Genomic DNA, 19586 nt, shown 5'->3' on the forward strand with positions numbered 1-19586 from the left:
ATTGTGTTCCTTGTCACAAAGAAAGAGCCTGATACACAGTAGGGACTGGATAAATATTTGTTGAAGAAATAAATGACACAGTAGCAAGATTAACTCTGTTTTCTCCCCGTGGTACAGACGTGCACTCTCAATTCTTCCTTCAAATGTGCAGCTGAATCCTCTCTGATCACTCTACAAACAAGCTGTCATCTGTCTGACAGGCCATACTTATGCCTTTTGTTATTGAATGCTCTCTTTTTATGTTGGTTTTTTGTTTACAGGGGAAAGGAGTAGATAGTGGTTTCTGTTTTTTTTTTTTTTTCTGACTCACTAGAGAAAACAAGTGTCAAGAAAAGGGTTTTATGAATAATTTATATTGAAGAGATGAACCAACCACAAAATAGAAATGTTCATATTTTCATTTATCCCTTCTTCCTCCATCCAAAAAATGAAAACAGATGATTCGAAATGTTGTGGCCAAAATCTTCTTGATGCAAAGGATGAAGCGTGATCTTGGATAAAGATCTGTGAAATTACATACACATATTACATACAAATACATAAAAATCACATTTAATATAATACAGTTCTCTCATTGAAAAAACCCAGAGCCCTCGTCCAACAGTATGGTTTTCCATGGGGCCCATTTTTCAGAAGGAAGCATGACCGACTGGCAGAGTCCAGTGGAGACTTGGCTGACGCGGCCCCCAACAGAAAGCAGTGCACGATGCTTTAAGAATTTACACGAACGTTATTAAAGGAATGACCAACACTTAATACATGAATAATGCTGAAGCATCTGTAACACTATAATCTCTAGATCTACTGAAATTATCTTATAATTTATGTAGCTATACCGCCTAAACTTATTTCACTCAGTTAGGAATCATTTTAACATGCCTACACAAGAAAGAAAAAGTATTAGAAAAGAACAAACTTGTGTATTTATGAGTCCTCTGTATAGTCTGTTCTTAAGGTGCCTTAGACAGCTTTTGTTTGCCATTAAACTTTAAAAATTTTTCCTAAATAGAAGAAGTAAGGTTTTTAAAAAATTGACTAGAAGTAAGATGAGTCATTTCATTTCAGGGTTATTTCGTTGTCCGTAGTAACTGAAGAAGGGGGACCTGAACCTTAAAAAAAAATTAAACAATAACTTTTCATTAGAATTGGGGGCATATCTGTTTGTTTACAAATATCTCTAGGGGAAACAAACCCCATGCAGAGCAACTTATTGGACACTCCAAAAAAAAGCAGCAGCATGCACACATTATCCAAACTGTTCCCTCCTGACTTCTGGGAAGACTATGCTATTTCAGTGTCATGTAAAAGGTTACTCCATTGTCTTCGTTTCTGTGGAACTAGCTCTGTCATTAAGTAAATCCTGTGTGCAATGTGAAGACAGTCACTTTTTTAAAGTGATGCAAACTTTTTGAGCTTCTATATGATCTAAATGTGGCCAGAAAAGTAGCACTGGGTTAATCTGAAAATGCAGCTGCTAATATACCTTTTTTTTCCTAAAGCAACATCAGGTCTCTCTGGAAAGTTAGCACATAAACTGAGTTTCTAGAGGTAGCCTCCTATTTGCTAATTCACTTACGAGGTTAACTGTGGAGCTGGAACTGCCCAGCCTAGTGGAGGTGGTGTGGGGGAGGGGGCCTCTGGAGCCAGCCGGCTGGGTGTGAGCCCGGGCCCTGCCTCTGAGTACTGATGTGACTTTGGGACAAATTCCTCAGCGTCAGTTGTCTTACTTCCCGCTGGATCAAGGGAACGATGACAGGGCTCACTGGGTCTGGGCCGGCTGGGGGCTGCAGCTCCATGCTCAGTGCAGGGAGCTCAGCGTGGCTCTGAGTCTTACCCACCAGCTCTTAGTCTCCATCTGACAAAGCCTCACATGCTCTTGGCTGTCTCTTTCTCGGAGCACTTGGTGCCCTTAAATGTCTGTTACAAATGTCTATGACTGCAGCAGCCAGGAGCCAATGGATCACATCTGATGCTGTGGCTGGAGCCCCGTTGCATGGTTCATCCAAGCTCTGCAAAAAAGGCTCCTTGGAGAATGTTCAGGAGGCTCTAGGGAGATGACATTTGTACTGACTTTAAAAGTGGGCACTGGCGGGAGGATCATGAATGAAAGTGGTCGAGGATTTTTGAGACAGTTCTTTTCCATCCACCACTGCCTATGAGGAGTACACGAGATGTGACGTGAGTGAGTGTAATGCTGGCATTTCACAGTCATCGGCAGTTCAGAAGAGGCTTCGTAGATCATCCAGCCGAAGCCCTTGGTGGACAGATGAAGAGAGTGAAATGAGAGACCTGAAGGGCTTTCCCCTTGCACGGCCACCGAGCAGGGGCCAGGACAAGAGCCAGCGCTCCTGACGGGGCCCCGTACTGCTCCTTTATTCAACGGACACCTACTGAGCACCCACTCACTGCCTGCAAGTCTGTCTGGACAACTTGGGATGGCCCAGGGAGCAACCGCTGACCTGGTGCTTGCTGGCATCCAGCATTTTCTACATTATAATGGGTCAAGTTCTTCCATAGTGATTGAACGTGGAAAAAGAAAAGGCATCCTATGAATCTGACAAAATGTGAAAAATAAAACAAGTGTCATAAATGTACAAAATTCTCCTGGAGAGGACTTGATGGTGGCCAGCACTATGCAATCAATAACAACAGGACAGCAGACATGTCAATTATCAGTGCACTCCGGAGCACAGGTTAGTCCTGGCTTTTAGACAGTTTATGCAAGCAGTCTCTGCAGTGTGAGGAATTTTGAAAATTTACTCATCTTACTTTACTTCTCTTCCACTAATGACATTTATTGAGTGTACTTGCTTCCTACTGCTGCTGTAACAGAGGACACTTAGCAACTCCAGAACAGCACAGGTTTATTATTATCTTAGTTCTGAGGCATCAGCAGGGCTGGTTCCTACTGGAGGCTCCACAGAAGCAAATTTGTGTGTCTTTTTTTTCCAGCTTTTAGAGGCTGGCCACATTCCTTGGCGTGTGGCCGCTCATCACTACTTCTATTGTCACATCACTTCTCTGACTCTGCTCAATACTGCCTATTACTAGAGAAATGCAAACCAAAACTACAGTGAGGTACCCCCTCACACCACTCAGAATGGCCATCACTAAAAAGTCTACAAACAACAAACGCTGGGGAGATTGTGGAGAAAAGGGAATCCTCCTATCGTATTGGTGGGAATGTCAATTGGTAGATAATAGTATGAAGTTGTTTCAAAAAACTAAAAATAGAATTGCCATATGATCTAGCAATCCCACTCCTGGGCATATATTCGGACAAAACTATAATTTGAAAGGATATGTGCACCTCTATTTTTGCAGAAGCATTAATTATGATAGCCAAGACATAGAAACAACCTAGATGTCCATCGACAGCTGAGTGGATAGAGAAGTGGTACGTATATACAATGGAATAATACTCAGCCACAAAAACAATGAAATAATGAATGAATATTACTCAGCCACAAAAACAATGAAATAATGCCATTTGTGGCTACATGGCTAGACCTAGAAATTATCATATAAGTGCAGTAAGTCAGAGAGAAAGGCAAGTATCATCTGATATCACTCATATAGAAATCTAAAATGTGACACAAGTGAACTTATCTATGAAACAGAAACTGACTCATAGAGAGAACAAGCTTATGGTTGCCAAAGGAGACGGGGGAGAGATAAATTAGGAGTTTGGGATTAAAATATACACACTACTATATATAAAACATATAACCAACAAGGACCTACTGTATAGAACAGGGAACTATACTCAATATCTTGCAATCACCTATAATGGAAGAGAACATAATAAAAGAACATATGTATACATGCATAACTCAATCACTTTGTTGTACACCTGAAACTAATACAACACAGTAAATCAAGTATATTTCAAAAAAATTTAAAAACTCCATCTCAATTTTCTGATAGACTTAAAAAAAAACACAGGTAACTGGATATATCTCTTTGAAGATAAATATCAAGAGCTCTCTCAAAAAAAGTTGATTCAGTTCAGTATTGGGCAACATGGTATGGATTCTGTCATTACAAAAAACGTTTAAAAGAACTCTTCCTAAAGGAATCAGAATAAAAGATGTGAAGTCACTGCCTGATACCTTCTGCTGATTACAGTGGCTTCCCTTACAATTCAGGCACCTGTTGAAACCCTGCCGGCAGGGCAGAGCCTTGGTAAAGTACCCAATTTACCAAGGCAAGATGGCAACCTGGTTTATGTCTGCTTAGAAACGCAATCCTCTATAAATGTGTGTGTTTGCATTCCCTTTGTGTTACGTTTAGAGAAAGATAAATGATTGTGAAATAGAACAAAAGAATCTATACAGGGTGGCAGTGTCTGAGAAGTTGACCTTCATTGCACATAATGAATACCTTATACTCCTACACAGTGTAAGCGGATTATTGAGCAAGCTGGTCTCCAGGCGGGGCAGGCAGAACACAAGCTCATTCTCATTCCACTGGCTGGTTAAGCCCACTCTGTGGACTCTTGTGTGAAAAGTTTCTTGGATAACATCTTGGGCAGATTTTAGACCTTTTCTGGTCATTCTTCGGAGAAGGCAATGGCAAGTCACTCCAGTACTATTGCCTAGAAAATCCCATGGATGGAGGAGCCTGGTAGGCTGCAGTCCATGGGGTTGCTAAGGGTCGGACATGACTGAGCGACTTTACTTTCACTTTTCACTTTCACACATTGGAGAAGGAAATGGCAACCCACTCCAGTGTTCTTGCATGGAGAATCCCAGGGACGGGGGAGCCTGGTGGGCTTCCGTCTATGGGGTCACACAGAGTCGGATACGACTGAAGTGATTTAGCAGCAGCTGGTCATTCTTAATATACTTAAACCTTCAGAATAATTAACAATTGGGACTTCCCAAGGGCTTCCCTGATAGCTCAATTATTGTTCCATTCCTGGGTCAGGAATATCCCCTGGAGAAGGGATAGGCTACCCACTCCAGTATTCTTGGGCTTCCCTTGTGGCTCAGCTGGTAAAGAGTCCACCTGCAATGGGGGAGACCTGGATTTGATTCCTCATTTGAGCAGATCCCCTGGAGAAGGGAAAGGCTACTCACTCTAGTATTCTGGCCTGGAGAATTCCATGGACTGTACAGGCCATGGGGTGGCAAAGAGTCCGATGTGACTGAGTGACTTTCACTTTGGTGGTCCAGCGGTTAAGATTCCGAACTCCCAATGCAGGGGGCCTGGGTTCAAACCCTGGTCAGGGAACTAAGATCCTACATGTCACAACTAAGTCCTGGTGCAGCAAAAAAACAAAAGCAAAAAGTCTAAGAAACAAAAGTTTAAGAAAGCTTAATAATTGACTCTTGCTGTTGTTCAATCGCTAAGTTGTGTCCAACTCTCATCTGGGAGGAAGCTCTTTCCCTTCCGAGGCTCGGTCAGCTTCAGCTTTGGTGGTCTGCAGTGGGGTGGCAGAGGGCTGGGGCTGCTGTGACAGGCTCTTCCCCTCTTTTCCCAATTTCCCCAGTTTGCTGCGAACGCCTGTTTCTGACCCCTCAGAGCTGGGTCAGGGCTAGGGCAGGCCTGCCATAAAGGGGTCCCTTGGACCATGAGTGTAAGACCTTGGCTCTTTCTTTCAGAGAGAGCTTTTGGGAGTTCCTCAAAGACCCCGGAGAGGGAGGTGGCTGCGGTTCCTGCGACCTGCACACTGATGAAAAAGTGTGTGCCCTGACCTCAGCCACCAGGGAGGCTCTGAGGGATGGTGGGGAAGTGCCACCTGCGGCGCCGGCCGGCACTTCCGCCCGCCAGATGCTCAAGTCACCAGACTGATGGTCAGTAGGGCGGATGGGCACACGGGGCAGGTAGGTCCTGCCCTGAAATGTCCTGAAGGGACTCTGAATGCACCTGTCATTTCTGAGGCTGTGTAAATCCATTCTTTATTTGGTGACACTTCTTTAAAGTTTGCTACAAACTCTTCAGCTCAGTTCGGTTAAGTTGCTCAGTCGTGTCCAACTCTTTGTGACCCCATGGAGGAGTAGCATGCCAGGCTTCCCTGTCCATCACCAACTCCTGAAGCTTGCTGAAACTCATGTCCATCCAGTCGGTGATGCCATCCAACCACCTCATCCGCTGTCATCCCCTTCTCCTCCGCCTTCAGTCTTTCCCAGCATCAGGGACTTTTCCAGTGAGTCAGTTCTTTCCATCAGGTGGCCAGAGTATTGGAGCTTCAGCTTCAGCATCAGTCCTTCCAATGAATATTCAGGGTTGATTTCCTTTAGGATGGACTGGTTGGATCTCCTTGCAATCCAAGGGACTCTCAAGAGTCTTCTCCAACACCACAGTTCAAAAGCACCACAGTTCATAAATGCTTCAAAGGCAATTATTTCCAACTCTGGGGATCACACGTCAAACACCTACCTGGTTCCCTGGGAGTGTCTTTACTGCCTAGACACCGCACAGCATACCCATCGCCCCCACAGGAGCCTCTCTGTGAGGTACTTGGCTCCCTGCAAACTTGAAGGGTGGCGACAGCCCCTCTGAGCCCTGCACTGGGCGCCTCTCCTCTCCAGGCACCTCCTGCCTCCCCCTCAGCGGCCTCAGCTGAACCCCTGAGAACGGACCCTGTTCTCCATCCTGTGGGGTGATTGTATTACAGAGAACATGGACACCCAACCATGTGGATGATTCAGTTTACCTTTAAAGCACTGAACTCCTTAGTTTTATCCAACAAGGTAACTAACAAAAATGAGGTGCTTAATCAACTTAACCACCAAAATTACTTCTGAAATGAGTTTTTGAGGTGATGTAAGTGACAGCAACTGAAATAGTACATCTTAATGATTCATCTTATTTAAGAAAGGGATCAGTTATTAGAAATTTAGGGGGAAAAAACCAAAGTCATGAGAGGCATGCAAACTAGGTTGATACAAAAATATCAGCAGCTATATGGACAAGTGAACAAAGCATGGGTTATTCGGGCAAGCACTGTTTATACGCTACAAGCATGATGGCTGAGTGGAGATGAACTGTAAGAATAGGTACTGGGAAACCAGGGGGGTCAGAAAAACACAGAAAACAATGAAACGAATTGAGTTTGATGTAATAGCTTTGTTCAAGTTTAAGCCAGATGGACGCTGGCTTGGTTTTGTTAACGCGGTGGACACTGGTTGACGCCCACAAGGTGGACAATGAAAATTCAAACACAAAGCACTTCTTGGTCCTCGGGCAGCTCAGTTTGGTGGTAGAAACTGGCTGATAAACAGTGGTAATGCTGGGTAACTGGGGCTAGGTCTGAGGTAGGACTACCAGCAACGGACCTTAGTTCCTGGGGCTGAGCAGGCCAGGCTCCATCTGCCAGGAAGACAGCGGTACCAGTGGGGGTGCTGGAGAGCAATGCTGCTGACCACGGTGAGTCTGTCCTCACGGCATGGCTGTGAGTCTGTCCTCACGGCATCGCTGTGATCGCCGCTGGGGAAAGCGGCCGCTGACCGACTGACCCCCGGGACCACACGTGGCACAGTCCAGATGGTCATTCTTCAGCCCCAGGGTGAGTGAGCTACCTTCCTGGGATGCTGGAATAGGCCAGTGCGAGCTCGGAGACACCACAGTTTCTCAAGTGGCTTCATTCTTGGCTGGGGGTAACTGAACAGACAATGATACCGGTCTGTCAGCTGTGTTTGGTGAAAGAGCCAGTGAGATTTCCCAAGGCACAGAGATTCAGCAGACTGGCCTGCCTACCTGGCCAGGGTGGGTCTAGATAAGAGGACCGTGCCTGACTTTCTGCTGGCTTGCCAGTACATCGTGTTGTATATGGATCAACACGGACGGTGAGTTAGAAGAGTCAGTCTCTCACATACAAGGATGAGGAGGATGGTTGTTTACAACGATAGGCCTGGCTCCATCAATTTGTGGGCCTGTGCAAAATAAAAAATGTGGGGTCCCTGTTCAAAAATTATAAATTTCAAGACAGTGACAACAGAACATTAAATCAAGCTTGAGCCCCATAAAAGTTGTGGGACACAGGTGCCACATCCGCAATGCTGGCTCTGATCTTGTGACCTCTTCTCTTCCCTGGATTGGATCTGACAGCTGCTAGTCTGTTCTGCAATGCCTCTTCAGAGTCTGTCAAGGACTGGTCTCTTGGTCCTCATGGGTGAAAAGTGAAAGTGAAGGTAGCTCAGTCGTGTCCAACTCTTTGAGACCCCATGGACTATACAGTCCATGGAATTCTCCAGGCCAGAATACTGGAGTGGGTAGCCTTTCCCTTCTCCAGGGGGATCTTCCTGACTCAGGGATTGAACCCAGGTCTCTCACATTGCAGGCAGATTCCTTACCAGCTGAGCCACAAGGGAAGCCCAAGAATACTGGAGTGGGTAGCCTATCCCTTCTCCAGCAGATCTTCCCGACCCAGGGATTGAACCAGGGTGTCCTGCATTACAGGTGGATTCTTTACCAACTGAGCTCTGAGGGAAGCCCCCATGGGAGAAAAGGTATGAGATCCTGATGGAAGAGGGGCTTCCCAAGTGGCTCAGTGGTAAAGAATCTTTTGCCAATGCAGGAGATGTGGGTTCGATCCCTGGGTTGGGAGGATCCCCTGGAGCAGGAAATGACAACCCACTCCAGTATTTTGCCTGGAAAAAATCCCATGGACAGAGGAGCCTGGCGGGCTATGGTCCATGGAGTTGCAAAGAGTCAGACACGACTGAGCAGGCACACACTGCTTACTTACTGCCTACTGATGGAACAAGGAATGGGACAGCCTTTGGATGAAGGAAAGTGGACCGTGAAGTAGGGGTCAACCTGTCCAGGACTCCTCCTCGGCAGCACTGGCCTTTCAGAGCTGGAGCTGCCTTTCCATGGAAAAGGACCGCTGGGGTCTTCCATCTGCTGTAAGGAAATGGAACACCATAGAGTGCTTAAGGCCGGGTAGTCAGGCCTGAGGAATGCTGAGTGGCAGATCAGAGCTGGAAATCATGGGTCTCCCACGTTACATAGCTGCCACTACCACGCCTGGTTCCCAGACCCTGACCGTGCTAGGGGAGGGCCTGGGGCTCCCCCTGTTACGCAGCTGATCATTAGCATGTCATGATGCAGGGCTGAGGGTTCTCTCCTGGAGTCAAATTCTAGCTCTGCTCAGCCCCAGTCAGTGCTGCCCCCCACCAACTGTGATGGAGAATGGGAAACGGCTCGTCCCTGTTCCTGTTTCTAAGGTTTCCTCCCATGAGTACTATTCAGGCCTGTTATGTGTGCTACCAAAACACGGGCATACTTCAGCTGAGAACTGAAGGAGGAGAAGTTTGCTAAACAGGCAAATGGTGTGTGTGTGTGTGTGAAGGAGGAGAAGTTTGCTAAACAGGCAAATGGTGTGTGTGTATGTGTGTTGCAGTGGTTGGAGGAGGTTCATAGGCAAGATGAACAACAGGTGCAAAGCAGAGAAGCCAACCAGAGGAAATAAAAATCAGGAAACCGTTAGTAATTCGGTTTGGTGAGAACAAAGGGTATGTGTACGAGAGTCACAGGAAACGTGCCTGGACAGACAGTCAGGGGGCAGATCACAGAGAACCTTCACCTCTATTAAGGAGTCTGGACTTTATATTTGTACACAGTGGTAAGACAATGAAGGGTTTTCAGGAGGAAAGTGATACAATCAGATCTAAAGTTCTGATGGACTGCCAGAGTAAAAGTGACAGGGCGGTAAGACTGGCGGCAGGCGGTTGCAATGGTCGAGAAGGTGATGACAGAAGAGGGAATCTTGCTGAATCGAAGGACTTCACGTATGATTAAGCCCAGGAGACCCTGAAGCCACAGGATCATGGGGCCACAGGACAGGAACAGCCTGGATATTTTTTTTTTTTTTTGCTAGGGAGCTTCTCAGGACAGTCACCATCCCAGGAATATCTGAACTGGGTTTTACATGAGAGTAACATAAAGTTTTGCTGTGCTTAAGCCATGGAGATTTCTGCATTTCTTTTGTAAGTATTTTTTCAGCTTTAAGCTCATATTGACGCACGGAAGTCAGGAAATCAATGGTGGGTAGCACTATTAATTCAATATAGTGAAGACAGAAAGGAAACAGTTCAGAAAACGATGATGGATTTGTTTAACGATGTCTCGAATTTGAGACGCCAGTGTGATAGCAAAAAGAAACTTGAAACGACTCTCCAATCCTGCCTATCTTGACCTTTTCATGGATGTTTGTAGAGCAAACAATGTTTGAAGAAAACCTGAATAATCTCTGAAGAAAAAGACAGTGTCTCCCTCTGGAGCCAAGAGCAGGCACACTTGCTGCCCACTGTGAAAGACTAGAGCTCTCTGAGCTCAGGGTTCCTCTCCCGTAAGGCCACTCACCACACGGGCAAGTTCCGTCTGGTCTTCTTCACTTTGCCTTGAGCATCAACGGCTCCAGAACCAGCACAAAAATGCTGATATTCCGGGTACTGCTACCGCTGTGAGTAACACATAACCCCATGTCTCTGACTCAGGAGTCTTACGTCAAAGTTTACCAGCACTCATGAATCTCTGGAGGCTAACTTGATAACTTGTAAGTAGATAAAATCTGAGGCTCTTCATAGTTCTGGACAGAGCGGTCCAGAGATGGTTAGAGATAACAGATTTAGAGCCCAGGGCTGAGTGTCACCAGAGTGAAGGGGTGTTGAGGAGTGGGCAATGGTGAGCTGACCTCGGGCTGGGGGAGCGGTTTCCGAGCACTCAGTGAGAGAGAGAAAGATGAGAAGAGAAGCTGACTGCTAACGGAGAAAGGAAGGAAGAGCAGCACACGGAACAGACCAAGGCACAGACAGCTTCGGAGAAACAGCTTCGGCTTCGCCCAGGAGGGGTGCGGAATGTTAATTACTGCGAAAGTCAGTGAGATAAGCAAGTCTGGATCCGAAACTTGAGAAGTCACTGGAGACTGTCGAATGACCAGTTTCAGGGGAGTGATGAGGACAAAATCCAGACTCCCAAGCAAGGGTTTGAAAACAGTAGGAGGTTTAAGAATGCAAGGACAATGTTTCAAGAAGTAGGTATGAAGGGGACTTCTCTGGTGGCTCAGGGTTGTAAAGAATCTGACTGCCAATGCAGGAGACACGGGTTCGATCCCTGATCTGGGAAGATCCCATATGCTGAGGAGTGACTTTAAATCTGTGTGCCGCAACTACTGAGCCTGTGTTCTGGAGCCTGGGGGCTGAAACTACTGAAGCCCACGTGCCCTAGAGCCTGTGTTCCCCAAGAAAAGCCACAGCAATGAGAAGCCTGAGCACTGCATCTAGAGAGGAGCCCCTGCTCACCGCAACTAGAGAAAAACCTCTGCAGCATTGAAGACCCAGCACGACCAAAAATAAATACATAAAATTAATTTTTTTAAAAAAGTCATGCCCACCACCTAGATAGGCACATCCCATTAAAAAAGAGAGAGAAGTGTGAATGAGAGAGGATTATACTAGTGAGGTGTCTAAGGTTTTAAAAAATGCCTCTGATATGATTTTATACATATATATAGTTACACACACACGACTATACCTTAATCCTGGTATCTAAGCTTTTCCATCCTTTTAAAGTGTACAAATCAGTGCAACAATGACCACTACTCAAAGTTTAGAACATTTTCATTACATAATACCCAATAGCAGGTATTTTACTTACACCCTCTTCAGCCTCCAGCAGTTTATATAAATAAACTGACAGAATGGGATTTATGACTGGGTTCTTTCCATAGTATAATTTATTTCAAGGTTCCTCCACATCACAGCACATAAACAGCACTTCATTCTTTTTATTGCCAAACAATATTGCATTGTTAGGATAGACTAGCTTTTATTTATTCTTTGATGGGTATTTAGAGTCTTCCTATTTTTTGGCTTTTATGAATAATGTTGCTATGAACATTCATGCACACATTTCTGTATGGATGTGTTTTTATTTCTCCTGGGTGGAGACATGGAATACCTAGGAGTGGAATTGAGGGATAAACATGTAATTGTATTCTTGCTGGGAGAATCCCATGGACAGAGGAGCCTGGTGGACTAGTCCATAGCGTCTCACAGAGTTGGACATAACTGAAGTGACTTATGTAACTGTATGTTTAACATTTTAAGAAACTGCCAAACAGTTTTCCAAAGTGGCTGTACCATTTTACAATCCCATCAGTAGTGGATGAGATTTCTCTTTCCAACTTCTCTTTATCCTCATCATCTTTTGCTACTGACTTTGATTTTAACCATCTTAGTGGGTATGAAGTGGTGTAATAATGTGACTTTGATTTGTATTTCCTTGTTGACTAATGATGTGGAATACATTTCATGTGCTCATTGGCCATTTGTTTAAAAAAATGTCTATTTAAATCCTTTGCTGATTTAAAACTGGGTTGTTTTATTGTTGTTTGGGAAAAACCTGAATGAACTTTTTGGCCAACTCAGTATTTAAGTCTTTCTTTCATCAGTTTTGTTGTTTTCATTATGTAAGTTTTTCACCTCTTTGATTAAGTTAGTACTTAAGTATTTTATCCAACCAGTCCAGCCTAAAGGAGGTCAGTCCTGGGTGTTCATTGGAAGGACTAATATTGAAGCTGAAACTCCAATACTTTGGCTACCTGATTTGAAGAGTTGACTCATTTGAAAAGACCCTGATGCTGGGAAAGATTAAGGGCAGGAGAAGGGGACGACAGAAGGTGAGATGGTTGGATGGCATCACTGACTCAATGGACATGGGTTTGGGTAGACTCAGGGAGCTGGTGATGGACAGGGAGGCCTGGCGTGCTGCGGTTCATGGGGTCGCAAAGAGCCAGACATGACTGAGCGACTGAACTGAACTAAGTATTTTATCCCTTTTGGTGCTATTATAAATAAAATTACTTTAATCTCCTTTCATACTGTTCACTGTTAATATGTAGAAATATAATTGACTTTTGTATACTATTGATTTTATAGGCTGAAAACTTGTTGAACTCTGTTAATTCTAATGTTCTTTTTGTCAATTTTTAAAGTTTCTAAACACAAGGCTTCCCAGGTGGCACCATGGTAAAGAATCTACCTGCCAAGACACGCAGGAGATGCAGGTTTGATCCCTGAGTCGGGAAGATCCCCTGGAGGAGGAAATGCCAATCCACTCCAGTAGTCATGCCTGGGAAATCCCATGGACAGAGGAGCCTGGTAGGCTAGTCTGTGGGGTCTCAGAGTCAGACACGACTGGGGACACATGAATGAATACACAGGGCATTGTCTTCTGCAGTTAAGAGTTTTACTTTTCCTTTCCAATCCGGATGTTAGAGGCATTTATTTTTCCTGCCAAACTGCCATTGCCAAAACTTCTAGCACAATGTTGAATAGAAGTGGCAACAATAGATATTTTTGTTTTGTTTCTGATCTTAGGGGGGAAAAGCATTCAGTCTTTCACATTAGGTTATGATGTTAGCTGTGGGGTTTTCCTAAATGCAATCCCAATCAAAATCCCAGCTAATTAGCTTATAGATATCAACAAAATGATGATGTGGAGAGGCAGAAGACCCACAGGGCTGAGGGAGGTCTTTGCCATTCCCAGTATGGTTGGCTTGTTGTTGCTACTATTCAGTTGCTTAGTCATATCCGACTCTTTGAGACCTCATGAACTACAGCAAGCCAGGCTTCCCTGTCCATCACCACCCTCTGGAGCTTGCTCAAACTCATGTCCATTAAGTCGGTGATGCCATCCAACCATCTCATCCTGTGTCATCCCCTTCTCCTCCTGCCTTCAATCTTTCCCAGCATCAGGGTCTTTTCCAATGAGTTGGCACTTCACATCAGGTGGCCAAAGTATTGGCGTTTCAGCTTCAGCATCTGTCCTTCCAAAGAATATTCAGGACTGATTTCCTTTAGGATGGACTGGTTGGATCTCCTTGCAGTCCAAGGGACTCTCAAGAGTCTTCTCCAACACCACAGTTCAAAAGCATCAATTCTTTGGTGCTCAGCCTTCTTTACAGTCCAATACTCACATAATGCCAACATCGCTTTTGCCCTTCAATACTGTATTGGCTCTTCTGGGTCTTCTGCCTCTCCACACCATCAGTTTGTTGATATCTGTAAGCTAATTAGCTGGGATTTTGATTGGGATTGCATTGAATCTATAGATCAAGTTGGGAAGAACTGACATTTTGACAATCTTGAGTCGCCCTATTTATCAACATGAAATGTTTCTCCACTTGGTTTGATTTCATTCATCAGTTCTGTAGTTTTCCTCATATAAATCTTATACACACTTTGTTAGCCTTATAACTAAGTATTTCATTTTGGGGAAGTTCTAATGTTAGTGATTTTAATTTTAAATTCCTTTGTCAATTGCTGGTATATAGGAAAGTGACAAATTTTTATACTAATCTTCCGTTTTGCCACCTATTAGTTTCAGGAATATTTTTGGTGATTCTCTGGGATTTTCTACATCGACAATCATGTCATCTGCAAACAAATAGTTTTATTTCTTCATTGTCAATCTATATACTTGTTATTTCCTTGTTTTACTGCATTACCTGGGACTCAGTATATTGAAAAGGAATGGTCAGAGAGGACATCCTTGCTTTCTAATTGATCCTAGTGGGAAAGCTTCTAGTTTGTCACCATGGTGTTAGCCCTAAGGTGTCTTTTTTTTGGTAGCTATTCCTTGTAAAATTACCCTCATTTTTACTTACTGAGGGATTTTTCTTTTTCCAAATCATGAACGGGTATTGAATTTTGTCAAATGCTATTCCTGCATCTATTGATATGATCATATGGTGTTTCTTTTTAAGCCCGTTTCTGTGATGGATTACATTAATTGAATTTGAAATGTTAAACCAACCTGGCATTCCTGGGATGAATCTACCAAGTCAAGGTATATAATTTCTATATACATTGTTGAATTCAATATCCTAGTATTTTGCTGCAGATTTTTGCAACAAGGTTCATGAGAGATATTGGTCTGTAATTTTCTTTCAATGTCTAATTTTGGTATTTAATGTTGGTCTTATAGAGAAGGCTAGGAAGTATTCCTTCTATTTTTATCATGTGAAAGAAACTGTAGAGAACGGGTATAATCTGTTAAATGATGTTTGGTAGAATTCACCAGAGAACTCATGTGGGCCTGGTGTTTTCTGTTTTGTAAGGTTATTAATTCAATATATTTAACAGATATAGACTTATTCAGATTGCCTACTTCCTCCTGCATTTTTAAGAACAGTTTTGTTGGATATAAAATTCCTGAATGGCATCTTTTTTTTTTTTTTTTAAGCACTTTTTGAGTATATCATTTCATTGCCTTCTGACCTCTACGGTGTCTGGATAAAAATAAGTTGCTAATATTGAGGAGTCTTTGTATATGATGAGCTATTTTTGTTTTGCTGCTGTTGAGGCCCAAGGCATGCTGCACCCAAATATGCCTCAGTGGCATATTGATAATTTTGAATTAAAGTTAATTGAGAAAAAGTCAGTGGAAAAAAAAAAGCATATAAAAAACCCACTGTGCCCCCAACTCCTTACTTCTTAAGAGTGGGAAATAAATCTCCCACGTGAAGAAGGTGTCCTCCCTACACCAGGAGGGTAGAAAGCATCCTTAACAACACAGTTAGGGAATTCAAGGCTAAGAAGGCTGTGTGAAGAAATACGGTTACTTCATTTCTTTGCTGCTCCAAGCACAAGCCCCTTTGTTTTGTTAACATTTACAAATAATTTTCTTTGTCTAAAAATGATACTCAAACAGTTTGTTTTGGTGATTTTGGGGGTCCTATTTCTATGAGACCTCTGTGCATACAAATTCAATTGATTTTTTTTTTCTCGTGTTAATCTGTCCTGTGGCAATTTAATGATTAGACCAGCCAGAAGAACTCAGGATAGGTGGGGTGGAATGTCCCCCTCCCCAACACCGTCTTAGAACTGTCTGTCTCTCAGCAGTTGTGGATCTCTCTGAGTTTATTATACAGGAAATTCACTGAACTTCTTGGATGTAAATACTTTTTTTTTGTGCATCCCACTGACATTTTCAGCCATGGTTTCTTCAAATGTTCTTTTTGTTCCTTTCTTTCCCCTCCTTGTGGGATCTGTACTCTTGGTATTCTTATAGTGTCTCACAGGTCTCTGAGGCTCTTTTCATTTTTCTTCATTTCAGAGTGGATAATCTCAGTTAGATTTAACTTCACGGCTTCTTTCTTCTAACAGTTCACATCTGAGACCCTCTGGTTAACTGATCATTTCAGTTATATTTTTCAACACCAGAATTTCTATTTGGTTCCTTTTTATGATTTCTATCTCTTGATATTCACTCTTTGGTGAGAATCATTCTCATACTTTATTTATACATGGCTTCCTTTAGTTCTTTGTACATATTTACAATTGCTGATTAATGTCTGTCAAGTTGGTTAAAAATTTGAACTTTCTCAAGGACAGTTTCTATCAAGTTTTTTTTTTGTCTTCTGCACAGGCCATACTTCATTTTTTGCATGTCTTGTATTTTTTTGGTTGAAATCTAGACATTTCAGAGTCAAAATGTGATAACTCTGGATATCAGATTCTTGCTCTACCTCTTCAACTTGGGTTTTTCGTTGATGTTTGTCTGTTTGATGGCTTTCATGAACAAATTCGGTAAAGCCTGTGTTCTTTGTGCTGCCACTGAAGTCTGCCCAGCTAGCTTAGTGGTTCGCTAATGATTAAAGAGATTTCTTAAATGTCCTGAATCCGTAAGTCTTACACTTTGTGCTGAAGGGTTCTCTGTGTGTTAAGACACGGCTCCAATATTTTAGCAGTTTACAACTCTGACTTTGCTCTCAGCTCCTGCTTGTGTGGATCCTCAATGTTAGCCTGAGATGAGAGATGAGGGCCTTCCCGGTCTTTCCTGGGCTGTAAACAGCCCTACAAAGTATCTTATACTTACAGATTCCCAGGAATATGTTGAAACTTTTCAAAACCCCTTATGGACCTCTCATTCCTCAGATTTCAAGTATTCTGGTCAGCCTCCTGTTTGCTCCAACTAGCATTCCCACCTTGGGTAGTTGTGATGTTAGACAACTGCTGCTGATTGCTGATTTTCTATTTTTAAACAAATGCCCTGCTGCTGGGACTTTCCTCACCCAGCAAGCTCTGAGTCAGGTCAAATAAAGATAAGCCCTGTAAAAGAACTTATCCAGGGAGCTGTCAGACAGGTCTCATACTGACAGTTTTCTGGATGTGGCTTTTCTGGGGAGCTTGAGGCATGTTTTAGTCCCTCCAGTGGCTGACAGGCTGCTGGTTTTCTCAGTTACCACGGTTTTGAGTCTGTTGGTTTTCAAGGTTATTGTGGATCTGGGAAGAATGGGATGGGAATAAGGCAAATTAAAATGTCACAAAGCTGGCTCTTCGGAGATTCAGCCACTTTTCTTGAATAAATGCTCTTCACTGTTCCAAGTCTTTGGTTAATTTCCAGAATTTAAAAAATGTTATTTTTTGACAATTTTTTTTTTTTGGCCTGTGTTCTTGTTGCTTTTATGGAGGAGCTGATTTTCAGAGGTTCCTACTCTACCAATTCCAGAGTCCCTCTTCCATAAACACTAATTTCTGTCCTGTGTTGTAATCATGTATTCAAGACCTGCTGAGGGACATTCAACTTTGGCCCCAGACTGCTATTCCTTTTGAGCTATTTTTCCCCTGCTTTTCCAACTACCTTTTTTCCCTAATGAGTTTTAGCCTACTGTCTTCCCACAGTGGTCCCTATCTCCTTATCAACTTGCTACTTCTAATGTGCTGTGGGGCTAAAAAACAGCCAAATTGGGTAGCAATGTTGGAATAGCTTTGGACGGTCCATGGCAAAACGGCAACTCAGAAGTCACTTTGGCTTTCTCTCTCTTATGCTCTAAAAATGAGATTTCTAGACATCTGAATTTAGAGGAAGTGAGTTGGTAATATCCAAGTCAGGGGAGACAACAGTTTCACAATACTCCTTGCTAAGTCTGATTATGTCTATAGTAGTATACCTAATTCTGGGAAACATGTTTCAAGATGACTTTGATCAAACAGAAATTTCAAGGTTATAGTAACCAGGATGGAGAGTGGGAAAGTTCTGAAACTATTCTCTATGAGGAATAATTGGGATGAGCGGTGGTACTTCATTGGGAGGAGGAAAAATCTGGAAAATAAAAAGAACCGCACTCCCCCCAAAAAAAGCTATTGGAGTACAGGGTAGGGCTGGTATGTAGATAAAATTATTCTGTCTCTCTCCACCATAATCATGCCAGTTGATTATAGGTTATAAACCAAAAGGCACAGGTTATAATGGGACAGGGGCTTCCCAGGTGGCACTCCCCAGGTGGCACCTTTCCAGGTGGCAGGAGGTAAAGAACCCTCCTGCCAATGCAGGTGACATAAGAGATGTGGGTTTGATCCCTGGGTTGGGACGATCCCCTGGAGGAGGGCGGGCATGGCGATCCACTCTAGTATTCTTGCCTGGAGGATCCTATGGACAGAGAAGCCTGGTAGGCTACAGTCCGTACGGTTGCAAACAGTCGGAAAAGATTGAGGCGACTTAGAACGCATAACGGGACAGATTTTGACTCAGTGTAAAAGAAATTTCTAATAATGAGAATTGTGCAACAATGTACTTGAGTAAGTATTTACCATGTCTTGAGCCTGGGGAGACAAAACTATGCAAGAATTGCTGTTCTAGGGCAGCTTATAAAGGGAAAGCCCCATCCTCAGTGACTAAACAAAGACGAAGTGACCAGCTGTTAAGGATACTGTTGGATACTGGATTATATGACAGCTACCGTCTATTCTGACACTACCATTTTAAGGGTCTGAGATACAGGGTGCAGTCCACTGCCACCCCTATAGAGCTGGCAGATAACCTGGGGGCAAGATAAAATACTCAGTGTGAGTCTAGCTTCTCCAAGGAGTACAATATATTTTTGAACTCTTTTCTCTACCAAGGTCTCTTTATGGTCATTAAATTATGTCTGAAGTTGGAAGCAGGTTAACTTTGCTTTAGGGATTTACTGACACCTAGTGGGTGTTCCAGAGAAGGCAATGGCAAGCCACTCCAGTATTCCTGCTTAGAAAATGCCATGGATGGAGGAGCCTGGTAGGCTGCAGTCCGCGGGTTGCTAAGGGTCGGACATGATTGAGCCACTTGACTTTCACTTTTCGCTTTCACACATTGGAGAAGGAAATGGCAACCCACTCCAGTGTTCTTGCCTGGAGAATCCCAGGGACGGGGCAGCCTGGTGGGCTGCAGTCTGTGGGGTCACACAGAGTCAGACACGACTGAAGTGACTTAGCAGCAGTAGCAGTGGGTGTTTGTTGGAAGGACTGATGCTGAAGCTGAAACTCCAATACTTTGGCCACCTCATGTGAAGAGTTGACTCACTGGAAGACTCTGATGCTGGGAGGGATTGGGGGCAGGAGGAGAAGGGGACGACAGAGAATGAGATGGCTGGATGGCATCACCGACTCGATGGACGTGAGTTTGAGTGAACTCCGGGAGTTGGTGATGGACAGGAAGGCCTGGCGTGCTGCGATTCATGGGGTCGCAGAGTCGGACATGACTGAGCGACTGAACTGAACTGAGTGGTAAAAAATAGGTATCAATATAAACCAAAATGTTAGAAGACCATCATATACAATCATTATCAAAAATAAATATATATAACAATAAAA

General features: G+C 43.6%; 1 protein-coding gene across 8 annotated transcripts in view; it reads right to left on the reverse strand.

Annotated features, from left to right (window-relative positions):
* Nucleotides 1–337: 337 nt before the first annotated feature.
* The window catches only part of RSPH3 (radial spoke head 3), a 39703-nt gene continuing 20454 nt past the window's right edge, over nt 338–19586 (reverse strand). Inside the window, exons 9-11 of one of the 8 annotated variants that reach the window (XM_088840877.1) lie at nt 7705–7880; nt 5082–7608; nt 338–504 (exon numbers count right to left, since the gene is read on the reverse strand). Coding sequence is in view for 1 of the 8 variants with exons in the window: in XM_088840883.1 (XP_088697009.1) it covers nt 19449–19492 (44 nt within the window). In the remaining 7 variants the exon portion in view is untranslated. The other 7 variants (XM_088840878.1, XM_088840876.1, XM_088840875.1 and 4 more) reach the window with 7 other exon arrangements.

Source organism: Moschus berezovskii, chromosome 10, assembly GCF_049115385.1.
Source record: "Moschus berezovskii isolate FMDL1 chromosome 10, NW_MosBer_1.0, whole genome shotgun sequence".
NCBI lineage: Eukaryota > Metazoa > Chordata > Mammalia > Artiodactyla > Moschidae > Moschus > Moschus berezovskii.